General features: G+C 42.5%; 1 protein-coding gene across 3 annotated transcripts in view; it reads left to right on the top strand.

The window, feature by feature from the left end:
* RHOT1 (ras homolog family member T1) overlaps positions 1-26394 on the top strand; it is a 55834-nt gene that overhangs the window by 22092 nt on the left and 7348 nt on the right. For 2 of the 3 annotated variants that reach the window (XM_053375197.1, XM_053375195.1), the window contains 12 exons: positions 744-845; positions 2718-2816; positions 5505-5613; positions 6271-6391; positions 6624-6708; positions 7162-7307; positions 8588-8688; positions 10501-10631; positions 11344-11427; positions 13074-13193; positions 14644-14846; positions 19108-19230. In XM_053375197.1, the coding sequence (XP_053231172.1) occupies positions 744-845; positions 2718-2816; positions 5505-5613; positions 6271-6391; positions 6624-6708; positions 7162-7307; positions 8588-8688; positions 10501-10631; positions 11344-11427; positions 13074-13193; positions 14644-14846; positions 19108-19230 (1424 nt within the window). The remainder of the gene's footprint in view (positions 1-743; positions 846-2717; positions 2817-5504; positions 5614-6270; positions 6392-6623; positions 6709-7161; positions 7308-8587; positions 8689-10500; positions 10632-11343; positions 11428-13073; positions 13194-14643; positions 14847-19107; positions 19231-26394) is intronic. The other variant, XM_053375196.1, reaches the window with a different exon arrangement.

Consider the following 26394-nt stretch of genomic DNA (forward strand, 5'->3'; position numbering starts at 1 on the left):
GGGGCCTCACCAGCACTGGGCTTCGCAGTGCACCCAGGAGGCTTAAAAGCAGAATTAAAGGGTTCTCTAGAATGGTACCTATGCAGGCCTGTACACAACGTCTCTCGGCTGCCCACCTCCAAAATTTGCTCCAGTGGGTTACACGAGCAGAAATCTGTTTGTGCAACCTTGGATTCCAAACAAAACAAAAACAAACAAAAAAAATTGTTTCCAAACGGGAGAAAGGGCCAGGAGATTTTGAGGACCATTTCAAAATACCAGAGCCATCACCACCTCTGGGCCTTCATCTCAGTTTTTTTTTATTGATGTGAGCTGCTTTGGGGATGATATTGGCATTAAAATAATGTAGCGTGGAATTAAAGCTGCCTTGATGCTATGTTTAGTGTCTCTGTATTCTTACAAAGTCCGTTATTTATTTCAAGTATTTATAACCCACTTTTCAATGTAAACTAACATTTTAAGCTGACAGTAAAACCATAACAGCTGGTTAAGGCATCAGTAAATAAAACGGTGTAGATCAGTCAGCTGACTTTTAACAGCATGAAAGCAGCATTAGAACACACAAGATAAAACAGCAGTTAAAACCATTCAATGTAAAAAATAATCCCATCAGGACCTGAGTCAATAAAATGTAGAATATTCATTGCTTGGCCAAAGAAAACAGCCTGGTGCATATGGGCTAGGATTTCCCCCTGCTTCTGTATTAAGCTGACAAGACTCATAATTTCATTTCCCCCCTCTAGTGCTCAGCCAAGAACTTGAAGAACATATCCGAACTATTTTATTATGCGCAGAAAGCTGTTCTACATCCTACAGGACCCCTCTATTGTCCAGAGGAAAAAGAGGTATTTCGCTGCTTTTGTGTTATAAAATCAGCATTGCGGGTAATATACCCTAAAGTTTGTGCACCAGCACAGTCCTTTCTGTCTCCAAAAAGAGCGCTTTGGTATTTCTCAGTCATGTAAAGCTAAAAGAGGCACCTGTTGGAGTTCCCAAATCTTTGCTACCCTCTGCTTTTGTTTTGAGCCTGATACTCATTTAGTGTGAATTTGATATTGGGGTAGCCTGGGTCGAGGTATTCCAGGAAGAATTGTCAGAGGAGATACAGCAGTGGAAATTGGACAGGGCATCATAAGAGAAGAAACATTAAATATATTGGGGCTTCTGGTTGTTCTCCCAATCAAGGGAGATCTAGGTTGCTGTGACAGCTACCCTCCCAGTTTTAGAGATTTTGTTATACTGCCCATATTTCTGCCCAACACACTCCCCTCTTGAACGCAAGAGTGCCCCAGATTGATAGTTCTGGGAGGTTTCAGCAACCATTTTTAGGCTCGCATCCCACTGTTCCATGTCATGGTAGGTCGTGCTTGCTCGTGTGTGTGTGTGTGTGTGTGTGTGTTGGGCAGGATGAAGGTGGTCTGAAGGTGGAGGACAGAGCCACGACCGTAGGGTTTTAGACAGGCACTCAGTCTGTGGTAGATTGGCTAGAACGGCCTGCCCTCAGAGACTGATGGATCCAGCTGGTTTCCTGATGGCTCTTGGAGAGTTACATGCTGGAGCCAGTCCCATTTGAAATCGTGTTCGATCGCTGAGATGGAGGAAAGCCCTTCTAGGTGACCAACACAACTGTCCTTGAATGCCTTCTCCCCTTTGATAGAGCTTGTCTGGCTTCTTGGTTTTCTGAAGAACTAGGTCTGATGAAATGACAGTAATGGATGGTAATAATACAACAGCAGTGAATACAAATATCCATATCTTCTGGGTGTTATTTTTAGGATATCTGAATCCCTGAATAAGACATTCAACAGCTATCATTCTCAATATTCAGGTGCACCAGTGTTTCACAAATCTAAGGGCAGAATACAAACGTAGAAATAACTTTAGAATTGAAGATTGTAATTCCAAATGGGGCTTAAGTCAGTTTTGACAAAAAAATTCAATTTTGGCCTGTAGTTGTTGCTGTGAGTCCTACCAATACGGGGGTGGGGGGGCACTTCTATAATTTTTGGGCCTAAGTCACTGCGTTACTAAGCCTTGAAAATTGTGTTTGCATTCAAAAAGGCCCTAGTCAGAAATAATTTTCTTCCAAATGGAATGTTAGTCAAAATTGACTTAAGCCCCTTTTGGAATTAAACTCTTTAATTATAAAGCTTATCTGTTTTAATCCTAACAAGGCTTAACACTGCCACCATGAAAGCTCCTACTGATCTTTGTTCTTGAGTTGATGAAGAAAGGGATGGATAATGATCAGTCCTCCAGTTCTTCAGCATGTTTCTCAGTCCAAGCTTGTTACAGGCAAAACGTTCCTTTACACACACACAGAGAAAATGCTCAAATATTTATATTTATTTGCCCAATCCTGAAGATTAATTAGTAGCTTTCCCCATCCTAAAGATGTGCTGCAAAAGACCCACAGCAAAACAGAATGGCAGTTCCACCACTTTACAAGTCTGCTTTAAGATATCAAATCTTTGGGTTTAAAATAAAGTCTTGGGGGGAAAATACTTCCTGTCTCTTGCACTGCTCTCTGTCCCTCCTTTCCTTTTCCTAGCATACACAAACAGAAAAGAAACAGGGTGTGCAGAGTTTTGTTAGAATTCTGTTCCATTTTTTTAAAAAAACCAGGGTTTAGGGTTTTCCTCTTGAATAAAAAAAAATGGGCAGGCTTGCCAGAATAAAAAGAAACCCCACTTCTCGCTTTTTTTCTTGATCTGTAGATGAAGCCTGCCTGTATAAAAGCACTAACTCGGATCTTCAGGATTTCCGATCAGGATAACGATGGCACCCTTAATGATGCAGAACTCAACTTCTTTCAGGTACCTCTCTTCTCCTCCTGTCGCCGGCTGCGTTTCATCTGTGGCTGTTACCTCCGTCCTAAGGAAAGCAAACCAGCCAGTTCCAGTGGTGTAATTTTAATGCATTCCTTTCCACCCCAAAGTGGAAAACATTCCTGCTCACAGGAGGCAGAATGCTTCTTGTCTGGATCCAGTCCTTTATGCTTCAGGAGGTGCTGATCCAGAGGGTCCCCCCAGCCTTACAGGAAAGCTTTTGCCAGGAGGCAGAGCAGGTCTGCGGCAGAACAGGAGAGAGGAGAAGCCTGCGGCATTTGGGATCCTGTCCGCTGCTTTCTCTTCTGGCAGAGAGAGAGAGAGAGATGGGGGGGGGGGAGACGGCGATACGATAGCGAAGAGAAGAGTGTCACTCTTCCATTTCCTAAGCCCGCCTCTCCAGCAAAAATTTCAGCCTGTGTGAGGGGATTGTTTAGCAGCAGCCAGAACGGGAGAAAAGCAGTACAGTGGTACCTCAGGTTAAGTACTTAATTCGTTCCGGAGGTCCGTACTTAACCTGAAACTGTTCTTAACCTGAAGCACCGCTTTAGCTAATCGGGCCTCCCGCTGCTGCCGCGCAGCCAGAGCACGATTTCTGTTCTCATCCTGAAGCAAAGTTCTTAACCCGAGGTACTATTTCTGGGTTAGCGGAGTCTGTAACCTGAAGCGTATGTAACCCGAGGTACCACTGTAGATGTGGAAAATGTAGAGTCGCACCTCGGGTGTCTGGAATGGGAGCTTTCGGGTTCTTTCCGCGTCGTTTTTGTTTCCCCCACTGCCCATATGAAGGAAAGGAGGAAATGCAGAATCTAGGGGTTTTGTATACCTGTGATTGAGCAGGAGCCTATCCGGCAAAAACAAAAAGTAGCATCAAAGGAAGATTTCTCTCCATCTGCTTTCTCACCTATGGGATTTCTGCTTTCCACCTCTGGAAGAAAACGACTATAAGACCATAAAAATGGTCCATCTGGAAAATGTTTCACCCCCTTTCCCAGTACTACTGCTATCAAACTTATCGCCTTCCCCCCACTCAGATACTGTACCCCACCTTCAAATATGTTTTATCCTGTTGATGTTTTATTGAGTTTTTAATATTTTATTGGGAGCCTCCCAGAGTGGCTGGGGAAACCCAGCCAGATGGGTGAGGTATAAATAAATTAATAATACATACATACATACATACATACATACATACATACCTAGAAAAATGGGGACAGCCATTCAGTGCCTCAGGATTTCTGTGTCTCTGGAAACAGCTGCATGCTCTGACTTTGCTTCTATTGCCTCTGCATGAAAATGACAAGCTTTGCCTGCCCTCAGTATTGTGTACAGTGGTACCTCTGGTTACATACTTAATTCGTTTCGGAGGTCCGTTCTTAACCTGAAACTGTTCTTAACCTGAAGCATCACATTAGCTAATGGGGCCTCTCGCTGCTGCTGTGCTGTCGCCGCACAATTTCTGTTCTCATCCTGAAGCAAAGTTCTTAACCTGACATACTGTTTCTGGGTTAGCGGAGTCTGTAACCTGAAGCATATGTAACCTGAAGCGTATGTAACCCGAGGTACCACTGTATGTTTGTGCTTCCTACCTGCTAAGGAGAGGCAGGGAGAAAATAACAGGGCTCTGGGTGTGCCTGGTTTATGTGCTTTCTGCTGGGAGACAGAGACAGAGAGAGAGAGAGGAACAATACATAGGTGTGCAACTGCAACAGAACGCCGTGGGGCAGAATTGATTCACACGCAGAACTCTGAGCTCATGCACATTACCTTGGATTCAAACTACCTTCCACAGACAGAACGGCATCTTCAGTCTTTGACGGGTTTATGATGTATCCGAGGAATGCCAGCAGCAGGGGAAGGGAGAAGAGTTTTTTTTTTTTTACTGATCCTCTCTCACCCTGCAACCCCACCCACACCGCCCTGGAGGATTGGGGGACCCCCGGAACTGTGTGGGAGGCCATGCTGGTGGGATGGTGAACTGGCAAGTCTTTTCCCTCTCTGCCAGCAGGAGCACCCCTTGAACAGAACTGCCTTTAGGAATGGAGTCTGGATCCAACCCAATAAGCTATTTTATCTTGTGAATTGCTCTGAGACCTGTGGGTGGTAATTAAATTATAAATGCAGTGGTACCTCGGGTTACAGACTTCAGGTTACAGACTCCCCTAACCCAGAAATAGTACCTTGGGTTAAGAACTTTGCTTCAGGATGAGAACAGAAATCGTGCTTCGGTGGCACGGCGGCAGCAGGAGGCCCCGTTAGCTAAAGTGGTGCTTCAGGTTAAGAACAATTTCAGGTTAAGAACATACCTCCAGAACGAAATAAATTATTCACCCGAGGTACCACTGTATAGATATAGATATAGATATAGATATAGATATAGATATAGATATAGATAGATCATGTGGTCATCCAATGGAATTTTATCTGCCCCAGGCCACTGCTTAACTACAAGACTGGCTTAGAAACCGTGATCTTGTTTCTGAGCCTGTAGCCATTGTTGGCACTATGCATTCAAACACCTTCTGCTACTGCGGGATCTGGTAGCTTGCTTGTTGGTATGAAAGTTGGGGTTCTAACATGAGATCATGGGCTGTAGTGAAATGTTCCAGGCCATTGAATCTGTATTACCAAGCCTTGGTTTGAAATAGTTCTAATATTCCTCCTCCTTCTTTTTAGCGAATTTGTTTTAATACACCGTTGGCACCTCAAGCACTGGAAGACGTAAAGAATGTAGTCCGGAAAAATCTAAGCGATGGAGTTGCAGATAATGGATTAACATTAAAGGGTAAACACTGCATGTTTCTTCCTTGAAATATGAAGATGGGATGGACCCTGAAGATGACACAAAGATAACGACAAGAATGCATTACTTAACCTCTTGCTATTTTTGAAGCCACACACAGCTGCATGTTTTTAAGTGTTAATACACTGAAGTGTAGTACCCATTATGTTATGGATATATTGAATTGTAGATAATGGGCTTGTCCACAAAACCTGTCACTCCAAAATGGCAGCGTCTTAAATTAGCTCCATCTGTGCATTTCTCTGCCTTTCTGGATATTTTCAAGGTTGAGATAAACATGCAAGCAAAAGTACATGGAGCACTTCCTTTAATTTTAATCCCCTCCCCCCAAATCCACTATATTACCTGCCACCAAGAGGTGAGCTGGAGGAATCGCAATTACTATTTTCTTGGAGGTGGAGGCAGTTTTCAGTGTGCTGTCACTACAGCAGCGACTTGGAAAACTGCAAGCTTAACGCAACAGTTTTTACAGGAGATTCTTGGGTAACATTTTTTTGGGGGTAGGAGATTTTACTCTGAAGATTATTTGCTCACTCCAAATGAGTGAGTTTGCTCACCTGCTGTTAACATCTAAAAACCCCAACACCTGTCATTACTATGTGGCCAAGATTAGTAATTTAAGAACTTTCTTTTTTCCAGGTTTTCTTTTTCTACACACACTATTTATTCAGCGAGGGAGACATGAAACAACCTGGACAGTATTGCGGCGTTTTGGATATGATGATGACCTCGAGCTGACACCAGAGTATTTATTTCCTTTGTAGGTATCAGTAGGTTTGTTTTTTTAAAGTCTAAATTCAAATAATTGTTTTACATTTGAAAGGTAGGTTTCTTAATCCAATGCAACATCTTCATACTTAAATATCTTATGTGTGTATGCATATGTTGGATAGAACTACATTCATATTGTTTCCCTCGTGCCCTGTCTGCTTGTGGACATCTCGCAGACACTTTTGTAATAATAATAATAATGTTTCTTGCTCTCTAACCAGATTAAAAATACCTCCGGACTGCACAACAGAGTTGAATCACCATGCCTATTTGTTCCTCCAAAGCATTTTTGATAAGCATGATTTGGTAAGCTTTTAATCTGCCTTGGGATATTTGCGTAAGGAGTATTCATTGCATCCTTCTAGCAATGTCTGTACTGTTGAAAGTATTGGGTGGTGGGCAGTGGGGAGAACACTCTGAGACCCATAGAAATCTCCTTTACCCTAGGCAATAAATCAAAAGTGTTTATTTTAAGGGCTCACAGGTCAAGTGACTGTGTTACATAACAGGTGTTTCCCTGTCCAGGAGGTTCATGATCTAAGCCAATAGAGACGAGGCTTAAAGAATTATGGAAAAGCAAGGGCATTATGGGGAGTTATTCGACTGGCTTAGTTAATTATTTTCTGCTTTTCGTGATTACCATTCACTTCTGTTCTTCTATACATTGCTTGCAAGCCCATATTTGTTTCTTAAATAGAACACATCTTTGTAAATAATGAATAAATAAAAAGCACCAGTGTTTCCTAATTCTGTTTTCAGGACCGAGATTGTGCTTTGTCTCCTGATGAACTCAAGGATTTGTTCAAAATCTTCCCTTATATGCCGTGGGGACCAGATGTCAACAGCACTGTTTGTACAAACGAAAGGGGATGGATAACGTATCAGGGATTTCTCTCTCAGTGGACGTAAGTGCAACACTTAAACTGTGAAACTCCCGTATTTATTTTGCTTTTTGAAAGGGCTGCCAGAGTTTGAGGGGTGGGCAAGGGATGACTCCTCATAATCGATCCAACCAGTTTAGCTTTAAGGGCATAAAGTGATTTGACAAAGTCCGTTCTGGGTTTGAAAGGGTCATAGCTAATTTGTACAATCATCAGAAGCGGCTGGTAATGTTTTTCCTGCTTCCTGCTGCAGGTAACAATCTCAGGTGACTGAAGGCTCCTCTACCTCCTAAAAAACCCCAACCTATACAGTGGTACCTTGGTTCTCAAACTTAATCCGTTCCGGAAGTCTGTTCCAAAACCAAAGCGTTCCAAAACCAAGGTGCGCTTTCCCATAGATAGTAATGCAAAACGGATTAATCCGTTCCAGACTTTTAAAAACAACCCCTGAAACAGCCATTTGACATGAATTTTACTATCCAAGGAGGCCATTGATCCATAAAATGAAAGCAATAAACAATGTACTGCAGTCACACAATCAATCAGTCAGTCGCTGAACTGGGTTCTACCCAGTCACAAAAACAAAACAAAAAGAGCTGCAAAAATGCAAAATAAATAGCAAAAACAGACAGACCTCAGCGTAACACACAAAACGGAGCACATTCGGCTTCCGAAAAATATTCGTAAACCGGAACACTTACTTCTGGGTTTGCAGTGTTTGGGTTACAAGTTGTTTGATTACCAAGGCGTTTGAGAACCAAGGTACCACTGTACACTGACAACAAGCACATTTGGAAGAAAGGGGTAGGATTTCAGTCTAGCCTAACATGTTATTTTTCTATCTGTAGGGAGCTTTGGGGGGGGGTGGAGCTTGTAGCTCTTAAGTCTGCAGTCCATGAAAAGCTTTGCCAGTTGATTCTGCCATAGCTGAAAGATAGCAAGTCTCCCAGAAAATGCCTTCTGAGTTTGCTTGCTAAAACTTCTTGCAACGGTAGCTTGACCAGGAGACACTTAATTACTGTGACTAGAAGTGGAATGGAATGGCTTTGCTTTCTGCAGACAGAATAAATGCCCTTCTCTGTCCTTCCTTTCCATTCCCTGTTTTTTGACAACTCCTTGCCTTTTTGAGATAATGCATGTGAAAAGATAAATTTTTCAATTACGTTGGTTTCTTTACAAGTCTTTGTAAATGTATAGGCTTACTTCATCTTTACATACAAATATTGAAGTGCCTTATCTTAGAATTCTAGACTCAGAGGAATTTAGACAACTTAGAAAATTAATTTTTTTGTTCTCTCCGTCAGACTAACTACGTATTTGGATGTACAGCGCTGCCTGGAATATTTGGGCTACTTAGGATATTCAATATTGACTGAACAGGAATCCCAGGCATCAGCAATTACAGGTAACAGCTTACAGTGCTGCGCTGTTAGAAAACAATTTTTTCACTGCTTAGTTTCCTTTTCCCTTTCAATTGAGGATGTGCAACATCAAAGGGCAGAGTGGCAAACTGTGAAGTGATATACATGACACAAAAGGAGGGGAGAGCCAGTGTGGTGTAGTGATTAAGAGCGGTGGACTAGTAATCTGGTGAACCGGGTTCACTTCCCCGCTCCTCCACATGCAGCTGCTGGGTGACCTTGGGCCAGTCACACTTCTCTGAAGTCTCTCAGCCCCACTCACCTCACAGAGTGTTTGTTGTGGGGGAGGAAGGGAAAGGAGAATGTGAGCCGCTTTGAGACTCCTGAAGGGGAGTGAAAGGCGGGATATCAAATCCAAACTCTTCTTCTTCTACTTGTCCAGTAATGTGTAGTTCAAAAAACATAGGATTTTGTCCCATCCATCTTCTCCCCATCCCACCAAATCCACTTCATTGGCTACCATTTCTGGAGTGTTGGGTAAATAATGGTGCCACTAATGCTGCATCCAAGTCCCCCTCCCCCAATTTATTCTTCAGGAGATTAAGTTCAGCACCACCCATGAACCCCTCTGTCAAGTGTAGTCTGGGCTAAAGGAAATGGTTGTTGGAATAGAGCCATGGGTGGGCAAACTTTTTCAGCAGGGGGCCGGACTGTATTTTTGGGGGGGGAAGGAACGAATTCCTATGCCCCACAAATAACCCAGAGATGCATTTTAAATAAAAGCACACATTCTACTCATGTAAAAACACGCTGATTCCTGGACCGTCCGCGGGCCGGATTTAGAAGGCGATTGGGCCGAATCCAGCCCCCGGGGCTTAGTTTGCCTATCCATGGAATAGACAGTTCTGCACAAAAAATGTTGGATGGTTGGCTAGTGAGCCAAGAGGGGCAAATTGTTGCCAGGTCTAGAGCCTAAGCTGGCCACTTGCCTTTAAGGGATATTTCTGCCAGTTGCTGCTTTGACATTGTGACTGTGTTAAAAGTGAGCAGTGAGCAAAGAGGTAGTGGACTGGGTATTGAATTTTGCATATCAACTAGATAATCATAGAACTGCAGAGTTGGAAGGGACCCTACGGATCATGTAGTCCAACCCCTGCAATGAAGGAAAAAGCAACTGTCCATGCAAGGATCACCATCCATTCATCTCCCCTGTTGCTAGCTAGACCCATCCAGGGTACCTTTAAGGTATTGATGGTCCTGTGTCCATATAATAAATGATCGATTGTACTTTTACGGTAGAATATTTGGACAAATGTTTCCACTGTCACTTTAAAGCACAAGGACAGCGGGCTCCGGGAAGTTAGCTGGGAAGTTCTGAAGAATTTAATTTAACCTCTTCTTAAGATTGCTACCTAGGAAATACTTGGTTATAATCCAGTTGGCTGCCAACTCTGTAACAATATAGGTAAAGGTAAAGGACCCCTGGATGGTTAAGTCCAGTCAAAGGCGACTATGGGGTTGCGGCACTCATCTTGCTTTCAGGCTGAGGGAGCCAGCGTTTGTCCACAGGCAGCTTTCCGGGTCCCTTTGCAGAAGTGAAACTAATCCAATGGAAGGAGGGGAAGAGACTTTTTTTTGCCATTTCGCTCCTTCACCCCCCAGTACCATTTCTCACACTGTTTTTGACCTCCCCCATCCTACAGATGTCCATGGAGCATCCAGTTAGCTAAGTTCTCTGGATCCCAAACTCTTGATTCTTTTATGGTTGTGCACATTGTTACAAAGCATACTATTCCTGTGTCTGTAATATGTACATCTGTGTGAAATCTTCTCTCTCCCCCTACCCTTTTTTAAAGTAACTAGAGATAAAAAGATTGACCTGCAGAAAAAACAGACTCAGAGGAACGTGTTCAGGTGCAATCTAATTGGGTTGAAAGGCTCTGGAAAAAGTGGAGTCCTCCAGGCACTGCTTGGAAGAAACCTAATGGTAAGAATTCTTCTGTTCTTTATTAACAGGTGGCAGCCTGTGACACTAAACAGCATTGTGGTTAGGCAATAACTGCTGCCTTGCAAACATACTCCTAAACTCTTTTCCCAATCTATTCCTTCTTTTGCTGCTTCTCTTTCATTCTCCCTCTGTTTTTCTGCTCCCTCTTTCTGAGGTGATGGAGAACTGGTCAGTATTGAGGCTGTTTCTCAAAGGCTAGAGGAAGTGTCTAGGGTACTTCCACAGCACTTATTCTCTGGGTTTGGATTATGGCCAAGAGAGAAAGCGACAGATTTTCTCTAGAGTGCTCCATCTGGACCAAAGAAGGAGCACTGCAGAGCTGCTGCTGCGGTGTGTGTTTGTCAGAGTTCCTGCAATATCTTCTGAGAGAGTCCCAGAGTCCGTCAAGCAGTTCTGAGAGCAGCACAAAAGGGAAACGCAGTGCAAAAGGAGTGTTTAAACTATCTACCTTGCATGCAGTTGATTTGTGGGATTTCAACTGGCCGGCTTTCAGCCACATAAGGTTGAAATTGCGCGAGTTAATTGCACACAAAATGAGATTGTACTCATTTTTTAAACAGTTTTCTGCTGAGAGACTCCTGATTTATCGTTCGGCAATATAGGATTTGTTGTGTTCTGATTAAGCTTAAATTAGTTTGTTCATGAGAGAAGCATTTGCTTTTAAAATAATGGAATTCTTTTGTGCTTTCAGAGACAGAAGCATATACGTCCAGAGCACAAATCTTATTATGCAATTAATACAGTCTATGTGTATGGACAGGAAAAATACTTACTGGTAAGACTATATCATTATATTGATATATTAATATGAAGCATTATTCTTTTATGCCTCTTTTCAAAGTACCAGTGGAATTGTATAAAAGTTTTGCAATCCATTTAGTATACAAAAAAAGTGCAGTTTTTACTTCTGACACCATATAAACGCATCAATTGTGAAACATCTTGCTATTTAGAAATTGAAAGCTGAAACTGCTTTCTATCATGAGACTTGTTTTTTATGCACTGGTTTTTGGCTTTGTCCAGTTCGGGCTTCAATTTGTAATAACAGTATTTCACAGGTGAAATTGTATCTATAATAGGGCTGCCATAGTCCGAAATTTCCGGAAATCGGAAAAAATGTTTGGGAAAGCCCGGGCGTATGGCAGTGTCAGAAGTGTTGGTTTGGGGGCGAATTTCCTATTAAAAAAACACCTTTTGTGTTGGGATTTTTACTCTTTGATATATGGCAACCCTAAATTCTATATTATGCTGAGCTGATTTATGGTGGTGAAATCTTCAGGCACAGATCTATGAAGGCTGGGTCATATTGTGCATTCACTATCCCTGCTTCTTTAGCACTGCACCTATTTTTCCATTGCCACATGCCTTCCTTTATACAGCAGCCTTAAGGGCTATCAAGTACACACACAGTTCCTTTCTGCCACCTAACCCTTAACTGCTTAAGCATTTGCCTGCTGCCTTAGGATTGGATAGGCTATGAAGAAATGGTTGAACAATGATATGCTGCTGTCAGATGGCAAGTGTGGCTGCTCACGAGTAACCAGGCAGGATTCCGACCTGTCTCTTACAGGTTTTATTTAGGTGCAAACTATTTACAGTGCAGAACCCCAAAGATCATGCCTGCCTCAGTCGCTAACAGAATCCGGGAGTGCCTGTTTCCTGGACCTCCTCCAGCATAAAAGCCTCGTTAGGCCTGCCTCTTCCTTCCCTCTTTGCTCTTTAGACTTCTGCGCAGGGTGGGTGATGGAGGGGGCATGCATCCTGGCTGGCTTTGCCAGAAGTGGTGCTGAGGCTCCCACCAGCATCCTCTGGTCCTTTCACCTCTTCCCCACTGGAGGTGGGGTTTCCTCATCACCGGAAGAGGAACTGCTTCACAAGATTTCCGGAGGCTCCCTGTAACACAACTGCCCCTCTATTTCCCGCCCCTATTCTGATAGCAGTTCCCTGACATCCACATTTAAAGTGGTTTTGGGACAATGAAATGCATGGCACGTGACTTTTGATCTACCAGGATGTGTAAGTACAGGCAGTTATATGCCAGCAAGTCTGTATCTTACACAGTATTCCGAATAGTGATGTGTGCAGACGTATCCCACAGGTCACAGGCAATGGTAACTCTTGATTTGTGGCTTCTTTATGCAGCATGTATGTATGTATGTCCTGTTGAATTCATAGGAAAAGATCACTGACTGCATTTAAAATGCACACATATAGGCACGCAAGCACATTCGCTCCAAGAAATATTCCTCTCCTAGTAAAGAGTGGCCGATCTCTGTAAGCAGATTCTGTCGACATCCATGTTAGTTGCAATTGGGTACATTTAAAAGTCAAAAACGGGGGGACCTGAATGTGAAAGCAAAGAAGTATGCTTGATGCTTGCAAAGTATATTTCATAATTTTTTATCTCTCCCCCCCCCTTAGTTGCATAACGTTTGTGAATCTGACTTCTTATGTGATTCTGAAATCATGTGTGATGCTGTATGCCTAGTTTATGATGTCAGCAACCCCAAATCCTTTGAATACTGTGCCAGGATTTTTAAGGTTTGTATGTTTTACGTGTCTCTTCTAAGAGTTACAAAAAATCTAGAAAATAAATGCACACAAAAAAAATACGTATCTTTTAGCAGTATAGCAAATAAATGTTGCAGAAACATGCAGATATTGTAAATTATACGTCAAATGCATTTGACTCAAGATAGTTTGTCTCCGCCCCCTGCCCTCTAATCTCTCTATATCTTATGTTACAAGAGGGAGGGGAATCAGCTTTATAACCTGAACTCCATGGAAGAAGGGCAGTATTAAAAAAATGGATTAAAAACAGGTTACTATCATCAGGGATGTATTGGCAGGAGATTTGGACTAGATGGCATTTTGAGGTACCTGTGATTCTCACCTGTACTTGGCAAAGGGAAGTATGATAGGTTTCCTCTTAAGGCTGCTTCACATGCAACAGGATTCTTACAGGAATAATGTCTACATTGAAATTTACAATAATTGTGCATGTAGATTTATTCTGTGTGATTCTCCTTCACTTGCGTGGATGCTCTGGGAAGCTTTTATTGACTGAACCTGCTTAGCAAATGTATACACGGTGATTTATAGTGTTCAGGATAATTCTATATGGAGTCTAATTTGGTACTTTATTTTGCAAGGGAAGCATTTATCATAAAAGTAAAGAGATTTCAGGCAATGTTCACAATATTTCCCCAACAAATATTTCATTGTGTAACTTCAAACATTTCAGAATATCAAAGATTTCACCAAATTCGATTCAGATAACAACTTCAGATTAAAAAGAATCATAAACCTCAATGTGGCATTTTCAGCATAGCTGCTCCCAAAAACTATCTTCATTGGAGAAATGCTATGGAGTCTAATATACAGTCGTACCTTGGCTCCTGAACGCCACAAACCCGGAAGTGACTGTTCCCATTTGCGAACTATTTTTGGAAGTCGAAGGTTTGATGGGGCTTCCACAGCTTCTGATTGGCTGCAGGAGCTTTCTGCAGCCAATCAGAAGCCGCACTTTGGTTTCCGAACATTTTGGAAGTCAAACAGACTTCCGGAATGGATTCCATTTGACTTCCAAGGTACGACTGTACTGAATTTTTTTTTTGAATTTTTTTGCTGGATCAGTCTCAATTTCATATCTAAAGAAGCATTACATATAGATTATTTTTATTCCTTAGGCTGAATGATGCATTCTAGTCCACACTTCTCTAAGTTTCCGAACTTCTATGTCACATTAAGCATTTGTATGTAACAGTTTTGGGTTTAACTCTCTGCAAGAATCCAAAAGCAGTCTTGCTTTGTGATTGCGGGACACGGGTTGTGAGATTATTGTTTGAGGAAAAGCTTATAGAAAGCCCTTTTGGATTTGCATAAGGACAGTCAGTGTGAATAAGTAGATTCTATGAATTTTCCCCATTTGTATATGTTTTCTATTTTGTGTCTGTTTGTGTTTTGCTTTGTTTTTTATTTAAATATTTAGCAACACTTCATGGACAGCAGGATACCTTGCTTAGTGATAGCTGCCAAGTCAGACCTTCATGAAGTTAGACAAGAGTACAGCATTTCCCCGGCCGAATTCTGCAAAAAACACAAAATGCCTCCACCACAAGCCTTTTCTTGTAACACGGTTGATGCACCGAGTAAGGACATCTTTGTTAAGTTGACAACGATGGCCATGTATCCGTAAGTACTCAAAGAACCCCAGTATTCATAACTGCATGGATCATGACAACTTTGCATGTTGTTGTTGTTGATGTTGCCATAAGGATGGAACTCTGTGCCTCACTGAAATATGTGTTTAGCAACAGAGGGAGATGTTGGTGATGCAACTTAAACAAAGAATTTTAACGCTGAATTGGCCAATAAATGCAAGTCATCTAAATTAACTGCAAAAAGCTCCTGCGTACCAACTGTTGCACGTAATGTGATTTTGAGACGTTTGTCTGAATACATTGCAGAATCGCATCTAGCTTAAAGACATTGGGTTCTATTCTCTCCATAAATGCATGCACTGCCTTGCTCATTGTCATTACTCATTCATTAACGAAGAGTGTTGAGCATGTCCCAAGGAGACTGGACCCTCGTTTACTGGGAACCAAATCAAATCAAAACTTTACTGCGGTCCAAAGACCCACCAAACAATTTCAAAACTAGATACAGTTAAAACAACCAGACAGACAGATGGAAGAAATCAAGGCAGTCATTTTGTTTTATCTAGGGCGTAATGATCTTTGTTTCTTATAACCTCCGAAAGAAACTTTGCCACGGCCAGTGTAATATCATTTGACCTGTCTTCTAAAAGATATTTAATGTGGGAGGCTTCGGATTTTCCCGGCTAATTTGCCAGTAAGGGTTTGATCAGTTGATCCCTTGCTTGCTCATATTGCCCACAATGCAGTAGGATATTCTTCGTGCAATCGACCTCCTGGGAACATAAACAAACCCTATTCTGATAGGGGATGCCTCTCAGTCTGCCATTTAGAACTCCCGAGGGAAATACATTTAGTCTGGCTTTGGTAAATAAACTCCGATAGGTAGGTACAGACAAATTCCTAAGGTATGAGGATATCTGAAAGTCGTACCGGTATTGGATTCCAGCTGAGACCAGGCTACAAATTACATAAGATGGGGAACGCAGGTCGCTATGTGAGATGTCCCAAAGCCTTTGCCTCAGGGATTCAAGGGCAGTGTTACTGGGAACCAAAACAGGTATATTTACATGGGGGGGAGGGACAAAACACAAGGCTTCATGTAAAACATTAGTATTTGCTTTTTGGAAGTCCCCAACACTGTATATTTTCACAGATGAAGAAGAGCCCAACCTCAAAATATAGACTTGAGAGAATTTGGCTCTCTTGGTGGTATCTGGTTTATCAGTGTACCGTATTAGCACATTTCCTCAGTAGGCCTTCATAAATATATGGGCCAAGCTCCAAAGAATTGTGAAACTAGTTCCAGGTGTCCAAGGTGGCTCTGGGTTCAAGAGCCGTGCTCTATGCCACATGGCAAAACGCTTCCAAAATGGAAGGGAATTGGAAACAGATTTTGAAACGTGACATGGTAGTCTGCTATTCAAAGAAAATTCCCCGAATCCTGCTAGATGTAGCCAAGCTCTTAGGCATATGTAAACTCATTTTTTGGATCACAGTTATGTTTCACCACAGTGTTGCGGGGGGCAGCATGTTTCTCAAATCCTTTTTATTTATTTATTAGATTTATATACCTCCCTTCATCATAAGATGTCAAGGCGGTTCACAGAGTAAAATACAGGATAAAAACATGGAAAGAAGTAAAACAAAACAGCAAAGCAGTAACCTGACCTTCCCACAGACACATTTAAAAGGCTGTAGAATATTAATCAGCCAAAGGCTTGGTTGAAGAGGAATGTTTGCCTGGCACCTAGAAATATATAAAATACACACAAACATAAACATATTAGATATACAGTTGTACCTCGGAAGTCGAACGGAATCTGTTCCGGAAGTCTGTTTGACTTCCAAAATGTTCAGAAACCAAGGCACGGCTTCCGATTGGCTGCAGGTAGCTCCTGCAGCCAATCGGAAGCTGTGTCAGACATTGGGGTTCCAAAGAACGTTCGCAAACCGGAACAGTCACTTCCTGGTTTGCGGCGTTTGGGAGCCAAAACGTTCGACTCGTATGGCGTTGGGAATCCAAAGTACGACTGTGATCTAATGAGGAACCACTACAGAGAAGGCCCATTCTTCTCTGTACAGAGAAGAACTACAGAGAAGACTACTTCTAGAGTGGAAAAAAAAGCCCAGTTTTCTAGGGTGGGGTATAGATATTGGTGCACATACAGGACAGAGCAAAGACTTGTCAAATAAGAAGTACACAGTTTCAGCTTGAGACACTGGTGCAGTTCCAGTTGCCTTTCAGAATTGGAGCTCCTGACAAACTGGAAGCAAAGCAACTTGAAAGTATTTTTAATTCTCCTCTGTTTAAATAGTCACACTACTACAAGTTACATGACACAAATCCTAATTACAATACTTACTTACAGCAGTAGTAACCTCTATAGCGTTGGGACACAGGTGGCGCTATGGGTTAAACCACAGAGCCTAGGACTTGCCGATCAGAAGGTCGGCGGTTTGAATCCCCACAATGGGGTGAGCTCCCGTTGCTTGGTCCCAGCTCCTGCCAACCTAGCAGTTCGAAAGCACGTCAAAGTGCAAGTAGATAAATAGGTACCGCTCCGGCGGGAAGGGAAACGGCGTTTCCGTGCACTTCTCTGGTTCACCAGAAGCAGCTTAGTCATGCTGGCCACATGACCCGGAAGATGTACGCCTGCTCCCTTTGGCCAGTAAAGCGAGATGAGCGCCGCAACGCCAGAGTCGGCCACGACTGGACCTAATGGTCAGGGGTCCCTTTACCTTTACCTTTAAGCTCTATAGCAGAGCTTTCCAGATTTTTCATGTTGGTGACACACTTTTTAGACATGCATCATTTCATAACACAGTAATTCAGTTTTGCTAGCAAGGAGCATGTGGAGCATGTGCGTGAGACACCTACACAAGGCAGCCGACACACAGTTTGGAAAGCTCTGCTCTATAGAAAGGTAGATACTGATGTGAAAAAATGTGACACCCTCAGGAGGTTTCAAGCTGCACATTTGCTAAAGCAAGCTGGCCTACAGTCATGGTTAATACTGTCATTGTTTTCCACGATTCCTGCACCATATTTTCTCTAGCAGCACCATAGGGGTCCTCTTGCTTTTGTTTATCTCTCTTTTGGACCACACTTGTTGCTACTCAAATTAATAGCTAGCCTACATTTCATGTAGATGCTTGTGAGCCCAGAGATTGAATGCTTCTCAAAGTTGCTGTTTCTCACTAAGCATCTTGCTCTGTTGCCAAACAAGTTCAGTCCTCAGACTTTGTGAGTCTGGTAGGTCTAACCTTCTCTGCATTGTTGGTTTAGACATCGCTTAAAATGACAGGTTCATTATAGTACAGTAGTGGATATTCAGTGTGATCCAAGACTTTACTGGAACAGGAACTTTTTATTTTATTTTTATTTTTCATTTTTTCTGTGAGGGACCATGTGTTTGCCACAGGGTCACCCTCCAGGGCTAACTACATGCCCTGTAAATCTTTCAATAAAGTTGGCAATAACCTTGTCCTCACATCTAGTAATCAAACGTAGAATACCTTCAAACATTCATTTTCCATTTTTTGGTCTTATAGTGAATGATTCATGGAGAATCAATTAATTCTCCCCCCTCCCCAAAACCACTTTTAATGTTCTGTGCTCCTGTGCACTTGAACATCATTGCTGAAGGGTTATGGCTGTCACTTGTTCAAATGGGTTAATTTGATTGCTTTCACCAGGAAGTCCAGATTTTTTTTTGGGGGGGGGGGTGCAGAGGACATCTTAAGTTCAGGCTCCTTTTTAAAAAAGTCTTCTTCAATGCATTTGGCCCAGCTGGAATAGTCAAATGTTTTGAGAAATATATGCAACAGTGTATTTGACTTTCTTACCTTCCCTTTCTCTTTCCCCAATTCTTAAGCATGTGTGTGTTGGTTGGGATGGAAGAGGTAAGGGTAGCTGTTGGCTTCATGAAGTTGTTCAGTTTCAGTAGCAGGAGAAAGGAACTGAATTCCGTTCTTTCTATGGATTGAGGAGGAGTTGCCTCTTGTTAAACAAGAGCGTATTACATTCTGCTTCTCCTTCTAAGCTGTGTATAAAATAAAAGTTGAATCCCCCCTCCCTTCTCTCTCTCTTCCTCTTGTTGGGGATGCAGGCGTGTGGGCACAATGCGCTTTTCTAAAATAGTCTCCTCCTGGAAATCTGTACAACTTTAGCCTACCCTTGCCTCCCTTTTCCCCGGAATGTAACCAGTTTTATCCTCACCGCTCTTGGTTTTGGGCTCAGCCCTGGTTTCTGCCTGAGATCTCAATTCCTATCCTTCTGTGTGTTTTTGCAGCCATGCCCGATTACGCTGTATGTGCACCTGCAACAGGTGTACATTTTGCATCTGTCAGAACCTCCTCAACTCAGACTTGCTGCAATCTGTAAAGAACAAACTCTTCACCGCAGTTCTTAACAGGTCTTTGATTTTTATTTACTAGGTACCAGGCGTGCTTTAAAAGTACTTTTATTAAAACAAATGGTTGAACTTTGTAACTGAGGCACAGGCACTTTGCTCCATATCCATTGAGCAGGCAAATGTACCTGATATACAAGCTTTCCTCTTCAGGTAGTGCTTTTCCTAATTGGCATATTGAATCTCAGCCGTTTAGCAAGTACAACAATGAGTAGCTTAATGTAGCTTGCTAGAAAGCTTGGAGGGATGGGGACAAGCCCTTGCTAGCCATTTCATACAAAATAGCTGTACTATTAAATTTATATGCAACTTTGATGTAGATTTTAAAATTTCTATGTGCGGGCAAGTTAAGACATGAGAAACACTGTACAGCCCTGGTCAGCAACTAAGTTTCCCACAAGGCAATTTGGACAAGGGAGTGGACCGGTGGTACCCTTGACCATAAAAGTGACTTGCCATTGGGTTCTGTTACCTCTGAAACCATTTTCACCACGATTTTGCCTCTTGTTCAGCAACCAGGTGGCAAATTAACATCTTTTAGGAGTCTAGATTTGACCGAGAGCTTCCGGTTGCTGGCCCCCACGCCCACCGTACAGTCTAAATGTGTGTATATTTTGGTTTATTGATACGAGTCAAAATCACTTCCAGAGTTTAGAGCACAAATGCTTGGTCCCTGCAAATGGATATGGTGCGATGAGATCTGTGGCATTAACAACAAATTCCTCCTTTAGAAAATAATCCCCACTTACATAAGTTTTACGAATGCAGCTGGGGCGAATCGTTCTCTGTTCAAGACATTCATATATATATATATTTTTTAGAAAGTTACTAGCAACAAACTAACACTGGCTGAATACTTTTTTAGTACAGTAAGCCCGCAACATGGATGCATTCAGCTTTATGCGCAAGGCAAATAAATAAATAATAATAACAATAAAGGGGCGGAAAGGTTCCAGAAAAAAGGACTTTGGCAATCCCACCTGCCATTGAACCCAGTGGCTTTAGACTATACGCGATTTTGGCTTTTGGGGCACAATCCTTGGAATGTGAGTTGCAGGCCTACTGTATTACACACAGTCCCGCAGCTTACCTACGCTGCTCCTTGTGTCTGCTAAATCCTTTTTTTCTTTTTTTGAACATAGAACAGGATTTGCCAGCGTTCGCTAGTGACCGATCAGACCCAGCAGATGAATGGGAGTTAAAAATCAAAGTATATCTCCATGGAGTAGTACAGGGTTGGAGTTTCTGGGCCTGGAGCTGGGTTTTTCCCCTCCCCACCCCTGCAGCTAGGGGGAACTTGTTTAATAGACAACAGTATAGGATAATTATAATTCTTCTATGCACTGGGAAACACCCCCCCCCCCAAAAAATCGTGATTTGCTTTACTGTGACATTCGCTCTATTGCGGTGGTCTGGAACAGAACTCGCAACATGTCCGAGGTATACCTGTGTACTCCCTTAGCTGGTAGCCTTGTTTTAGTGGCCTGTGGTTGGAAAGCAAAGTTTAGAATACATTCTGTATCTTGATTTGTGGAACGTCGGCTAGCAATACACACAGGGTGCATGAAGGCAGTTGTGCTTTACAACGAACATTTCACCACAGCTTTCCGTTAACTGTCTGTTAGGAAGATCTGTAAGGAACATGAAAGTATTCATGCAGGGGGGTCTTCCATAGTCTGAACCCCTCACCCCCATACCTATGCCGCTTGTTCCTTCCAGCTGCAGAGCTAGCTATTAACTGCAGCTGGAAAACTTAAGTAGGAAGCCAGTCTCTCAGTGGTTTTTCAGAAGACTCCTGGATAGCTTAAGTGCTCATACCCAGCCTCCCTGCAACCCAGGCAGGAAGAAGGAGGTCATTACCCTGGCCTCTGTTTAGATTAGAGCATGGTACTGTGCCAGCAACAGGTCTCAAATCTTACAGTTCTCCTCATTCAAGATGGGCACTCAAAAGAAAATACAATCTCCTCTTGAGGGCAAGAGGGGACAGCAAGGTTGGGGGGCGGTTGTTCAGCCAGAGCTGGGTAGGCAGAATCTAAACTTGGAGCAAGAGGATAAGGATCTTTCCCCTCGATCCCCAGATAACTTTCTGTCTTCATTTTTTTGAGACCTGGGCCTGTCGGGCTCCTTTTTTTTGTTCCCACGGCTCTTCCACAAAATAAGCATTGCTACACATAGACATTAGCAAGTCAGGGAGAAGGCTTGGCTAGATGATTTCTGAGAGAGATCTGCACCTGAAATTTGGGAAGGCTACAGGCAATGTCATCTAACTTTGTTCTTATTCTGAACCAGATTTTAACAGAGCACAGTTGTACCTTGGTTGTCGAATGCCCTGGAACTCGGACATTTTGGCTCCCGAATGCCACAAACCCGGAAGAGATTGTTTTGGTTTGCGAATGTTCTTTTGGAACCCGAACGTCCAGTGGGGCTTCCATGGCTCTAATTGGCTGAAGGAGCTTCCTGCAGCCAATCAGAAGCCGTGATTTGGTTTTTGGACGTTTTAGAAGTCAAACGGACTTCCAAAACAGATTCCGTTTGACTTCCAAAGTACGACTGTATTCTAAACCTCCACTTCTTTGGCTCCTCCTTATTTGTGTGCAGTATCTGCTTTGCATATATGCACTCAGAACAAAAAAATGGGGGGGGGTCTGTCACCTCTTGAGTGCATATGCAAAACTGCCTGCAGGTTTTCAGGATGTGAGCATAGCCTATCTGGGTTTTGCTATATCCCCCACTGCGCCCATTTTACTACCTGTGGGAGGTTTATGTGTGAGTCCCATAGAAAGAACAGTGTGATAAGTGGTTCTGCAGTTTCAGAGAACAGCAATAGTTCTCTTCTCAGGAAACTTCAGAGTATTCGTGCCTCGCCTCTCTATATATCTCACTGATCTCAGTGGGACTCTTCGAGGTAAAGGAGGAGAGCATTGCAGCCTTGAACTAGAGCTGACACACTTTTAGACACACATTAGGCACACTTCTAATCTTTGTGATGGAACTGTTCCCAAAAAGAAAGTGTATTCCGTTAATTGAGGTCTTATGAAAATGAATTTCTGGACCATAAGCCTGGAAGTTTAATGATACTTTATTCTAGCTGGTAAGCGGGGAGCTGCAAGACTGAAGTTGTAAGCCTCATGTCACCCTTGCGGGTGGAGTGGGCAGCTGTGTGGGGGCGGGGGCAGAGGCAAAAAGCCTACAGTATGCTTCACAGGAACTTTTAACAAGTGCTCTGGATCCACAGACCTTTTAGAAAGAAATTATAAAGATGGAAAATCACTGCAATGCTGAAGTATATCCTGTAGTGCAGGGGTGTGGAGCCTTTATCAGCCAAAAGACTGTGCTCTTTTCTGCACTCTTTTCTGTTGCCATTGGTGGGCGGGGCCAGAGGCAAAAGTGGGAGGAGCAGCTAATGATTACCTTTATATAGTCGTCTATTCTTTATTGTTTCTTCTGAACTAGAAAGAAACATCCACATATTCAAGGACAGATTCCAGGAAAGCAAAAATGCCCAAGCAGACTGTGTAGCCTGGGGAAAGTTTCTGGGGCAAAATAAAGGGTCTGTTATTTGGCTGTAGGTTCACCACCCCTGGCACAGTTGAATGCAGTAGTCTTGGTTTGAGCTTTCAAGGGATTCTGACTTTAAAGAGTTGATTAGGAACATGACTGAGTAGGAACAAATACTGTACACCACATGCCTTCGATAAAACAGTTGAGCCATGCTGGATTATTTTTGTTTCATTCATTTTCTCCTTTAGGTGTTCATTTTCATTTGTCTGGCTGGCATTGACTCTCCTCCTGCTGCATTCTTGTGCCTCTCTTTGAGTGTGCCTTCTAATTCCTCGCGTGTGTTTCTAATCCATCAGCTTGGCTGCTTCCATTTGGTTGTCTGCATGTCTTGTGTATATTGGAGGCTGATGTTCTATGTCTGCCTTGTTCCTCTGGTATGATTAGTGTTTTACTCTGGCCTGAATCCCTTCATGGGTAAAGTTGAAGCTCAACATGATGGTGGGAATTTCACGCTCCCCACACACATCTTGATTCTTTAAAGCTGAAAGCCTATTGGAAAGGCTTTTTCTTAAAATAAATATAGATTGACCATTGTGTTAAAAAAAGAAGATGCAAAAACCCAAGTGTTTTCGTTTTTGTGAGTTTCATAAATGGAAAAGAGCTACGCATCTCCAGTTACATGGAATCAATATCTTGGTATGTTGCGCTGATTATGCGCTGAGCCAAGAATGATTCCAACTAGTGTTGGAGAGCCCTCTTTATCTCTCACTTTAAATTACCGTATTTTCCCGTGTATAGGACTTATGGTTTTTTTTTTACAAAAAAAAAGTTTGAAATTGGGGCTTGCCTTATACACGAGTAGTGCTGAGGGGTGTTTTCTTAATTTGGTGTCCCCAAAAATTCTTATACACGGGAAAATACGGTATATCCTCACTTTATATTCTCTACCACCCTGAAGATTTTTTAAAAGGTCACAATTCTTTGGCTTGTTTCCTTTTCTTTTTTAAAAAAGACATCTGAAGGCAGCCCTGTTCAGGGAAGTTTTTAATATTTAACGCTGTATTGTTTTTAATACTTGATTGGGAGCCGCTCAGAGTGGCTGGGGAAACTCAGCCAGATGGGCGGGGTATAAATAATAAAATTATTATTATTATTATTATTATTATTATTATTATTATTATTATTATTTCTGATGCTGTGGGAAATGATTATGCTTCCCAATTTCTTTGCCCCCTTCCAAAGGTGTGGCATTGGGACTACAAAGATCAGGAAAAAACCCAACATGGTGCCCTTCACATATTGCCAGACTCCAACTCCCAACTGGTCTGGGATCATAGGAATTGTAGTCCAGGAACCATAGTGACTAGCCTTGGCACACATGGCCTTTTAATTTACAAGTGCCTGTCATTGTTGTGTGTGGCAGGGCCCTCATTTCTTCTCTCCAAGCTCCTATACCTCTCGACCCACAATGTTGACTTCATTTGAGGGTTGTCTTTGATGTGCTTGAGTCATCCTCCCTCCATCTTCATGAATGGCCAATTGGTAATTGCAAGTGTGACACTTGAATGGACAAGAGGTTGGATTATCAATTCAACCCGCAATATTGATGGCAAGATGAGCTGTATCCTCCTTTGTATGAAGTAATGTGTAACTGGGGGCTTATGAAGCCTCCCCACATTTTATAAGCCTTACTGTATGTCCTCCTGAGTTCTTAAGAGTAGATTTGAGTCTGTGCAGTCCTGATACTGATTATTCATTTGGTTTGTCAATATTGTGCTTACTCTTTACCCAGGCAGGCCCATTACAACTCAGTAGTAGACATATAACTGTAGGCAGATAAAATAAATAATTAGTCCAGTTCAAATACTTGCCACCTATTTTCTTTTCCCTTTTTTTCAGGAGGATTTCCCCTGTCTTGTCGCCAAAAAGCTCCCAAATTTATTTTTACACTCTCTTGAATTCAGAGAATTATGGGAAAGTGTGGCTGAGGAGAATAAAAGATCCAATTTCCCCTCTGCTTGACAGAGTTTCAAAAGTGCAACAGGTTAGGATAGGCTTTTGAAAAGGAATCTAGGAAGAAAAAATAGTGGATGTGTATCTTGGCATTGTGACATGAATGTGTGGCAAAATCTGTCAGATAACTTAGCTGTGTGCAGTCACAATCAAGGAAAGAAATGGTTGTAGAATTCTGCCTAGTGGGAACTGCTGCTTAATTTGCTGTTATGTGTATGACTTATCTGGGCGTTTAAAGGCAGGTTAGTGATATAAAGCTTTCCTCATATTTAGCGTGCAGGAAGTCTGGAGTCTTGTCATAACTCTTCCCAGTTTTCTAGTTAAGGCTACTAAAACTTTGAGGGAGCGAGGATTGAACAATGTGTTAGAACAGGGGTAAGCAAACTTTTTCAGCAGGGGGACAGTCCACTGTCCCTCAGACCTTGTGAGGGGCTGGACTATATATTGAAAAAAAGACGAACAAATTCCTGTGCCCCACAAATAACCCAGAGATGCTTTTTAAATAAAAGTACACATTCTACTCATGTAAAAACATGCTAATTCCTGGACCTTCCGGGCGTTAGATTTAGAAGGTGATTGGGCCGGATCCAGCCCCCAGGCCTTAGTTTGCTTACTCATGTCTTAGTCATCTTGGCTTCTGCATGTTCCTGGCTTATTGAATAGCATCACATTCCCAGGCAAAACTAATGGTTCTGCTCAGTTAATGCTGCTGGTGTGTTAACTTGTCTTATGACTGCTAGTTAGCCCAGTTACTGTGTTGAATTGACAGTGTACACTCTGCTTACAAAATAGAATATCTGTTGCTTTTGTTTGGAAAGCACAGGCTGCATTTATTAACATAAAATGCTTGTTTTGCTGATTAAATAAAAATGGTCTTTCTGAAACATTTGTAAACCCTTGTGCATGTGCTCTTAAAAAAGGAATGTAAAAGCCTAATGCACTATTAATACTGTACCTGTATGATCTAAAGAGATTTTATAGGGTATTAAAGTTGCACTGTAAATGGCTTTGTAAAACTTTCCTGCTTATCCTAAACAAGTTGAAGCCACGGTTCCATAATCACATAAGGTACTAATACATAATCCAGCTATTGGTTTATATGCCTCGTCCCCTTTGAAATCTTTAGAAGGAAAATAATCTGTGCTTTAATCCTGGAGGTACTGTGTGCAAGTGACTCCCATGTTTTGAGAAATTGGTTGATTACCTGCCCTAGATGGGGCTGCACTTCCTTTGTAGGAGCAGGTACGCAACCTTGAGGGGCTTCTGGAACCTGTTTTGTCACTGGAGGCCCAGGGAGCCTCAGTAGCTAGAAGCACCTTTTACCAGGTGTGCCTGGTACAACACATACAGTCGTACCTTGGATCCCGAACGCCCTGGAACGCGGACGTTTTGGCTCCTGAATGCCGCAAACCCGGAAATGATTGTTCCGGTTTGCGAACGTTCTTTTAGAACCCGAACGTCCGATGGGGCTTCCGTGGCTTCCAATTGGCTGCAGGAGCTTCAGCCAATCAGAAGCCGCAGTTTGGTTTGCAAACGTTTTGGAAGTCGAACAGACTTCCGGAATGGATTCCCTTCGACTTCCAAGGTACAACTGCACAACTGTTCTGGACCAAGAGACCCTGACCACAGTGGTTTGGGCATCAGTGACTTAAA

The sequence above is a fragment of the Podarcis raffonei genome, chromosome 2 (genome assembly GCF_027172205.1).
Source record: "Podarcis raffonei isolate rPodRaf1 chromosome 2, rPodRaf1.pri, whole genome shotgun sequence".
NCBI classification, from domain to species: domain Eukaryota; kingdom Metazoa; phylum Chordata; class Lepidosauria; order Squamata; family Lacertidae; genus Podarcis; species Podarcis raffonei.